The sequence below is a fragment of the Nicotiana tomentosiformis genome, chromosome 5 (assembly GCF_000390325.3).
Source record: "Nicotiana tomentosiformis chromosome 5, ASM39032v3, whole genome shotgun sequence".
NCBI lineage: Eukaryota > Viridiplantae > Streptophyta > Magnoliopsida > Solanales > Solanaceae > Nicotiana > Nicotiana tomentosiformis.
In genome coordinates this window covers 24,169,377-24,178,779 of record NC_090816.1, presented here as the reverse complement: position 1 = coordinate 24,178,779, position 9,403 = coordinate 24,169,377, and the positions used below count along the sequence as shown (strand labels likewise).

Sequence of the window (9,403 nt, the reverse complement as noted above, 5' to 3'; positions counted from 1 at the left end):
GTAGACTAAAAGATACAAGCCTACGAAGTCGGACCAGCGAAATCACCTTTCTGCGTCCGCAAGAAGAATTTCTGCAGACCGCACAATTTCAACTCCGGTCCGCACAATTCCTAGTGCTACAGCACTTTGGGAGTTTTCGGCCACACTTCTGTACTCTAAAATATGCCCTCCGCACTTCAACTGTCTCATAACATCGTCAGAGTGCCGAAATGCCTGGACTCGCTCAAAACTCACCCCGAAACACACCCGAGCCACTCGGGACCTCGTCCGAATGTACCAACAAGTCCTATAACACGATAGAAGCTTAGTAGGACCCTCAAATCACATCAAACAACATCAAAAACACGAATTACACTCCAATTCAAGCCTATTAAAACTAAGGAAATTCCAACTTCTACGATCGATGCCGAAACCTATCAAATCAAGTCCGATTGACCTCAAATTTTGAACACAAGTCATAAATGACATAACGGGCCTATTCCAATTTCCAGAATCGGACTCCGACCCCGATATCGAAAAGTCAACTCCCCGGTCAAACTTCCAAAACTCAATCAGCGGCTCGGTGGGTTCCTCCTAGGGTTGAGGGCCTGGACCAATGGGTTTAGAGTATTTTGAACTTTACCACCCCCGAAACACACTCATGGAAAGAGTTGTCCTTGAAATACGGGTGGAAGGCCAAATATTATGGTAAGTTTAACTCATTATGTCCTTACCTTTTCATATGAGAAAGTTATCTGACTCTTTCCTGCTATTGAATATAGGTCTACCCTAGGGCTCAGTTGTTGTCCCCGAGAGGACATTGTGGCTGATCCTACTGATGCGGCAAGGCTACTACAGAAGGTTTTTCACAGACAGGTGTCTCCGAGCCTCCTTATGGTGCAAGTGCTTCTTCTCGGAGTCCCCGTCCGGAGAACAAGCAACCACGACCGGGGGAAAGAATAAGAGGGCAAAGAATGATGCCCCCGAGTCGTCTCCGAAAGTCATTGTGATGAGCCCTCCGTGTGGGCCGGCCATAGATACTGTGATGATTGAAAATGATGGAGAAGCTAGCGAGTAAGGAGCTTCTCTACATAGAAGACAACGACCTTCCTCAACTCAACAGACCGCTCAATCTATTGAGTTAGTTACACCAACCGAGGGTGATGCCTCGGTGCTCTGGGGGGAGTATGAAATGATGGAAAATGCCAACTTCCGCTTCCGGGTCCTAGTCGTTGTGCCTGGTATTTTGGGGTTGAGTACCGGGTCCCTTCCGTCCTCGGTTGGCGAGCATCCAACAACCAGCACTGTGTTTGTCACAGCTGCTTCTCACCCTTCAACACCATCAGCTTCATCTCCATCTTCACCAATACTAGCAACTGCACGAGAAGAGAGCGTCCTTCTCCCCCGGTCCCCAGTTCATGGGAATTTGGGGAAAAACTATGCTTACCCCTGAGGAGCATTACTCTCTCGGTCTCCACCGAATACAATTTACTATCCCGCCGTTGAAACTTGCTAACTATCTGAAGCCTTTGGCTTCAGAGAAAAATTGGGAAAAGATACAGGCTCTCTCGTGAGAGTGCTTGTTGAACAATTCCATGCATAACGCTGCAACGATACATTCTTTACTTCCTTTGTTATTTCTTCTATTTTTGCTTAAAAATATCCTGAGTTGCCTTTCTTGTTTTGTAGGCCAACTTTCTTGCTTCTGAGGGCCTCCAAAGGGTTATTCGGGAAAAGGAAGAACTTACTTCCGCACGAGATCAACGTTTGGCCGACCGGGAGCAAACTGCTGCTCGCCTCTCAAAATTGGAAGCCAAAGTTGCTGAGGCCATTGTATTGGAGACTCGTTTGCAGCAAACAAGTAAGAAGTGGTAACTCTTAGCCAAGAGATTTGCCCACTGAGGATTAAATTTGACAAAGCCAGGGCCAAATGGGATGAAGTCCATAATGCCGTTCTTTCTGCAACCGACCGCGAGGCTGCCTTTGCTGAAAGATTGACCAATTTAGAGGCAGCCTTGAGCTCCAAAGCTGAAGAACTTGTTGCTGTGGGGATGAAACATGCCCGATTGGAGGAGAAGTATAGGAAGACTATTGAGCATAATAGGCTCTTTAGCTCAACTGTCCATGACCTTGATGTTAGCCTCAGATCCGTGAGATCCGTCCGGGAAAACCTTTGTGCCGAGGTAGCCCAACTCAAAGAAGAACTTAAGCGTCGAACGACTTCCCTCATTGTTGGGAAAATATATGTTATGTACAGCATGAGGAGAAAACCCTTGAAAGAGGCTAAAGCGGGTATCATTGACTTTGATGTCAAAATCGCTAAGGCCCGTGAGCTTGAGTTAGCTGCTAAAAGGGGTCTCCCGGTAAAGCATGATGCTTCCAGTTCTTCCGGTTCTGGTTCTGAAACTTCGGGAACTGAAGAGGAAACGGAAGGCGAAGATGTTGAAGGCCAAACTAATGAGGGCCAAAGTGTTGAGCCATCGGCGGATCTACCCACTTCCCCTGGGGGCGTAGACACTTCTCTTCCTCTAGGTTCCGGAGATGCAGCAATTTAGCTTATCTTTTCTTTTTCCAACTTTTGTATCTGTGCCGCTTTGGCACATTATTGTAAGTAAAGATATCTTTTTGCTCAACTATTGTTTGAATCTTTATTTTGTTTGAACATTCATTCAAGTTTTAATCTTTGCATTCTCATTTTGTTTTTTTGCTTAAGTGTTTTGCGCAAGTTTTACTGTTTGCGTCTTATTATGTAAAGCCTTGGGTGTATTGTTCCCCGAAAAAATTTGGATTTCGGGCACAAATTCTTCCGAAATCAACCCTTTATCGTGAGGGTTTTTATAAGATAGGCCCTCTTATGTTTACGGTGCTCTTGAAGAGGACGTCTCATGTTCATTACAGCACTAGCATTTGAAGTACTTGTTTAACTTTCAAATGATAAAATCAATTCATCGATTACACAAGAAACAAGATGGAAAATAAAAGGACTTTACTTACTTCCATTTTCAAAAAGTACATAAGCATTCATTATGCTAAAAAACATTTCCATTTCTTGTGACTAATTCGTACAACTTGTTTCTACGGGGCTGGTCGCATATTCCCCGGTCCCGATGATACAACTATGTTCCCGATTTTTGTGTTCTGGTCGACGTGATAGTTATTGTTTCCTATTCTCATATCATTCCCCCCTAGTGTTCCTATGCGAAGAATGCAAATTGGAACACTGGAAATCTTGCACCTTCGAGGATCCCACTAATGAATTGCTAGACAATCTTCAGCTTGGTAACAAACTTTGCTTCCCCTTAGGAATTTATGCTATCAAGCAAAAGACTATCTAACAATCCTCTAGTGGTTTGCACTTGTGAATGGTCGGGTAACCTTTGCTTGATAGCAACCTCACTTTCCCGGTGGGAATTTTGCTATCGAGCCAAAGATTATATAACCGCCCCAGAGTGGTTCTTCGCTTGTGTGCCTTGCTATTAAAGGTCTTATTGCTGCTATTGAAACGTTCTTCGTAGTATGCTTTTCGTTGCTGCCTCATTAAAAACCATTCCAGAAAAATCCAATTGGCACAAAAACTGGACGAAGAGATAAAGAGTGCAGCACATACTTTCAGTACGGGCAATGTTTGTTAGCAATAACATCTCTTGAGGTGTGCCACATTCCAGTTGTTTGACAACATTTCTCCATCTTGATTCTTTATCTCGTATGAACCTTTCCCGATGACAGCTGAAACCTGGTAGGGCCCTTCCCAGGTTGAACCTAGCTTCCCTGCATTGCGTTCCCACGTGTTTTGAGTTACTTTCCTTAGAACCAAGTCTCCCACTTTAAAATAACGAAGGTTGGCTCTTCGATTATAATATCTTTCCATTCTCTGCTTCTGGGCTGCCATTTTTATATGTGCCAAGTCCCATTCATCGAGTAACTCCAAGTTGACCAACATCGCTTTGTTGTTCATCTCTTTGCTTGCCTAGAAATATCTTAAGGTACGATCTCCCACTTCCACCTTAATTAAGGATTCTGCTCTGTACACAAGGGAAAATGGAGTTTCTCCTGTGCTCGATTTGGCCATCGTTCGGTACGCCCATAACACTCCAGGTAGTTCCTCAGACTATTTACCTTTAGCCGCTTCCAACCTTTTCTTGAGATTTTGTATATTCACTTTTTTCGTTGATTCCGCTGGACCATTTGCGCTCGGATGATAGGGTGAAGGTGTGATTCTCTTTATTTTCAAATCTCCAAGGAACTTTGTGATCTTCGCGCCAATAAATTGTGGCACCTTATCGCATGCTATCTCTTTTCGTATTCCAAAATTGCAGATTATGTCCTCCCACAAGAAACCCCCCCACTTCACGTTCATCGATCTTCTGATAAGGACCTACTTCAACCCACTTAGAAAAATAGTCAGTTAAAATTAAAAGAAACCTTACCTTACCGGGGGCCAGCAACATCGGTCTGACAATGTCTACTCCCCGCTTCATGAATGGCCACTGAGGCAGAACCGAGTGTAATGGTTCTGCTGGTTGATGTACCAGCGGTGCATAGCATTGGAACTTATCGCATTTTGGCACGAAAGCTTTGGCGTCTTGTTCCATTCGGGGCCAATATTATCTTGCCCTTACTAGTTTTAGCAGTAAGGAATCTTCGCCCGAATAGTTTCTGCATATTCCTTCGTGGACTTTTCGCATAACTTAATTAGCTTCGGACGCTCCCAAGCATCGGGCCAGCGGGCCTTGGAAAGATTTCCTGTACAATTGACCTCCTTTGAAGATATACCGTGCTGCTTTGGCGCGCAATGCCCGGGACGCCTTGGAGTCTTCAGGAAACTTCCCTTGTTCGAGATAATCGATGATCTCATTTCTCCAGTCCCAGACCAAATTAGTCATATTTACCTCACATTAGCTATCTGCATCCAGGACCGAGTGCATGAGTTGTACTACTGTCCCGGAATCCGATCCCTTCATTTTTTTTAATGAACCAAGTTTAGCCAGTGCATCCACTTCTGCATTTTATTCCCTTGGGATATGAGTAATCGACCACTCCCGAAATTGAGCCAGTAGATCCTGGACCTTTACTACGTATTGTTGTATGCACTCCTCTTTGGTTTCAAAGATCTCGTAGACCTGATTTACCACCAGCTGGGAGTCGCATTTGATTTTTATGACCACAAAATTTAGTCCGTGGGCCAATTCAAGTCCTGTAATCAAAGCCTCATACTCTGCTTCATTGTTAGTTAAAGGGATCGTTCTGATGGCTTGCCTTAGGGTTTCTCCTAAACGCGTGGTTAATACTAGAGGCAGCAATCCCAGACTGAAATCGGCCACAAAGTCGCCCAAAGCCTGTGACTTAATCGCAGTCCTTGATTTATATTCTATGTCAAATTCAGTCATTTTGACGACCCATTTGGCCAATCTACCCGAGAGTTCGGGTTTGTGAAGGATGTTCCGTAGGAGAAAGGTGGTCACTATAACTATCGGGTGACATTGGAAGTAAGGCCTCAGCTTCCGAGCGGCGACTACAAGAGCTAAGGCCTGCTTCTCCAAATGCGGGTAGCGAGTTTCTATTCTCGTTAAAATTTTACTAACGTAATAAATGGGAGATTGCATACCTTCATCCTCACGGACTAAAACTTCACTTACTGCTACTTCCAAGACTGCGAGTTAGACCAACAGTGTTTCACCTTCCTTCGATTGTTAAAGTAACAGGGAGCTTGATAAGTACCTTTTCAAATCTCTCAAAGCTTGCTGACATTCCAGGGTCTATTCAAAATTATTTTTCTTTTTGAGCAACACAAAGAAATGGTGGCATTTCTATGATGACCGGGAAATAAACCTGCTCAAAGCAGCCAATCTTCCTATGAGCCTTTGAGCTTCTTTCACACTTGACAGCTGGTCTGTGATGTCCTCGATGGCGTTGATATTATCGGGAATTACCTCAGTCCCCCTTGTGATATGAGGAATCCTAAGAATTTGCAGGAGTTGACCCCAGACGCGCACTTCTTGGGGTTCAGATTCATGTTATGCTTCCTTAGGATGTCAAAAGTTTCTGGAAAATGCTTAAGATGATCACCTGCGTTCAAAGACTTAACGAGCATATCATCTATATAAACTTCCATAGTTATTCCTATATGTTTTTCAAACATCTTGTTTACGAGCAGCTGGTAAGTGGCTCCGAAGTTCTTTATCCTGAAGGGCATCACATTATAGCAATATGTGCCAAAATAATATTATATCCCATATCATCTCGTGCAACCATGGTCTTCCCAGAATAATATTATATCCCATATCACCATCCACCACTTTATAAAGAGTCATCTTCATCACTCTTTCGGTGTTCGTGACAGCAATATCTCTCCTCGGGTTGTCACGGTTGCGAGGTTGAATCTGGCGAGGAGTTTTGTGGCCAGAATGATGCTTCCAGTGAGTTTGGCTTGCTCTAATACCCTCTATTGTATGATATTAGCCGAACTTCCTGGATCCACTAGATCGCGTTTGATTTTAATCCGTCTGCGTCCTCCTCCGTGAAAGTGACGTCGTCTTTAGCGACTTCTCGGAGTCTCTTGCTATGGGTTATTGATACCTTCATCTTTTTTGCTGCCGAGAAAGTGACCCCGTTGATCTCGTTCCCCCAAAGATCATGTTGATCACTGGCGCGAGGGACTTTTCTTTGCATTCGTGGGTTCTGTGTTATTATGGTTGCGATCGTAATTGTTGTTGGCCTGGTTACTTAAGAATTCTTTGAGATGTCCATTCTTCAATAGTGTCGCCACTTCTTCATGCAGATGTTGGTTGTCCCCAGTTCGGTGGCCATTCATCCCATGATACTCACACCACAAATTGGGATCCCTTTGGCTTGGATCGTACCTCATCGGCTTCGGGAACCGTGCTTTTTTTTTAATGTTCCTCATTGCCGATACCAACTCTACTGCACTACATTGAAGTTATATTCTAATAGCCTGTGGTAGGAAGGATCCCGTGTACCTGATGTTTCTTTGTCCTGCAATGATCTATTATTCCAGCCACGATCAGTTCTCTATCGGTAACAAACATGTCTGCCGACCAGAAACCTTTGTTGTGTCATTCGGCCCGTTCGTAGGGAAGAAACCGGCCCTTTTAGATCGTCTATCTGTGTCAAAATTGTTTTTAGATTTTTCTTTATTCTTCTCACGTCCCTTTGCCGATGACGGGAAGCCAATATAATCATCTTCAATCCTTATCTTAGACTTATACCGGTTATGTACATACTCCCAAGTCGTCGCTTGGAACTCAAGCAAGCTTTCCTTCAATTTCTGGGAAGCGTCTGAACTTCTCGGATTTAGACCCTGGGTAGCGTCTGAACTTCTCGGATTCAGACCCTTGTTGAATGCTTCAGCCGCCCAGTCATCTGGAATAGCCAGGAGTAACATCCTCTTCTTCTGGAACCGAGTGATAAATTCTCGTAGCAACTCCGACTCTCTTTGTGCAATTCTAATTATGTCGGCCTTTCGGGTCTGCACCTTTCTGGACCCAGCATGATCCTTAATAAAAGAGTCTGCACGCATCTCAAAGGAATCTATGCAATGCTCGGATAATAATGAATACCATGCCAACACTCCCCTCGTGAGAGTCTCTCCAAATTTCTTCAGCAAAACAGATTCAATCTCGTGGGGAGCTAAATCATTCCCCTTCACCGCCATTGTATAGGTGCCAATATACTCCTGGGGTCTGAAGTTCCATCATACTTCGGCACGTTGGACATTTTAAACCTCTTCGGGATTAATTCTAGTGCCGTGCTTGGTTTGTACAGAAACTGAGTATACTTCTTTGAGTCCTGCCCTTTCAGCACCGGTGGTGCACCCAGGATTTGGTCCATGCGGGCATTCACTTCCCTCATAAATCATAAGAGTTTTCTCTTGAAAGCATCGTTCTTGTTGTTGGGGCCGAATCCGCTCCCCCAGCCCCATTGGAGCCAACCTCGAACCTCGAGATGTTATTTTCGACCCTCTGCATTGTTTGATTTGTGGAAGTGCCGGGAGGAACTGGACCCCGGCTATTCACGTTATTGGAAGCCCCCGATAATGCCTGCTTCAACTCTGTCAAAACCTTACCCTGACGTGTGAAGTGTCCTAGATGGATCACTTGTTGATCTTGTAGGACCCTTAGTGCATCAACAACATGCTCCTCTTCAGAATCATCGGGAGTTGCCTTCCGAACATGTCGTGGCTACCGCTTGTTTTGGACCGGTGTGGCATCATTCCCCTCATTGTGGATGTCCCTGATTGAATCCTCATGATAAGGCTGGTCTCCTTGAGCCTCAAGATTTTTTGTGTTGTTAACACCATTATCTGCCATTTTTTGCTAAGAAAAATAATCAAAACACGTTAGTAAAAGAGGTAAGGATCAACTTAATTACACGACTGTCTAGGCCGCACGGTGGGCGCCAAACTATTTACCCGTAAAATAGTACAGTTGAATTTATATGTATTGTCTAGAGAAGTGAATTAATTCGATCTTGAAATAATAAAATAATTGAAGAAATTCGTAATACTTAGCCTTGAAGTGAAGAAAAAATCGCAGAAATAGTAATTCCGGGAGAAGAGCTTCCGGGCACAACAGCAATGAAATCAAGGAATAAGAAAATAAAATTGTATAAAGCTTTGAATCGATTATAGCATAAGTTTTCCAGAAAAGTCATGTGCCTTACAATGATAACAAAACTCACTATTTGTAGCTGCACCTAGAGAACAAGGTCCTAGGATCATGCCCTTCTTTAATGTCAATTACGAGGGCCATTGAATGTGTAACGGTGAGCATAAATGCCGAATTATCTATAACGGGCAGTGCACTAAATGCAGTGGAATATTCTCCATTAAATGCTACCGGGCAGAGGGTATTTATTGGATCTTTACAAGTGTCATTCTTTCTGGTGACCAACGAGACAATTGCCTTCGGTTTTAACTATCCCCGCCTTAGGCTCCATGTGTCATTTTTGTTATTTTGTGGCTTGAATTATTTTCCTTGTATTTTAAGGAAACCCATAATCCCTATAAGTTTAGGAATACCCATTATCCTAGTAGATTTGGGAAAGGAAAACCTATAGTCCTTGTCAAATTGGGAAATCTTTCTCTTATAGGTTTGGGACTATTTGGGATCTATATATAAGGTTTGTAGTTGGGGACTCTATAGATTGTATTGTGCTTTTCTTCTCATTCATAGTGGAAAACTCTCCCTGCTTCTGCCCTGAGGATCAGGCTTAGCCGAACCTCGTTAAATCCTTGTGTTGATTTTTCTTCTCTATTTTACTTTGTGTGTGATTGTGTGCTAGTTAACCCACGATCTTCCGCAACAATTGGTATCAGAGCAATGTTCAGGTTTCTACATATATTCTAGGGTTAACATGTATTCGTCATCTTCAACAAAGTATGAAGTAGAGAAATTTGACGGGGGTT

General features: G+C 43.6%; 1 protein-coding gene across 1 annotated transcript; it reads right to left on the bottom strand.

The window, feature by feature from the left end:
- Positions 1 to 7,000: 7,000 nt before the first annotated feature.
- LOC138892033 (uncharacterized) lies at positions 7,001 to 7,651 on the bottom strand. Its single transcript, XM_070175724.1, has one exon. The coding sequence runs from the start codon at positions 7,649 to 7,651 to the stop codon at positions 7,001 to 7,003; it is 651 nt and encodes a 216-aa protein (XP_070031825.1).
- Between the last annotated feature and the right edge of the window lie 1,752 nt (positions 7,652 to 9,403).

Bases quoted from the DNA above. Each gene is read 5' to 3' on its own strand.
- LOC138892033 (XM_070175724.1), bottom strand. From the start codon at position 7,651: ATGGCGGTGAAGGGGAATGATTTAGCTCCCCACGAGATTGAATCTGTT.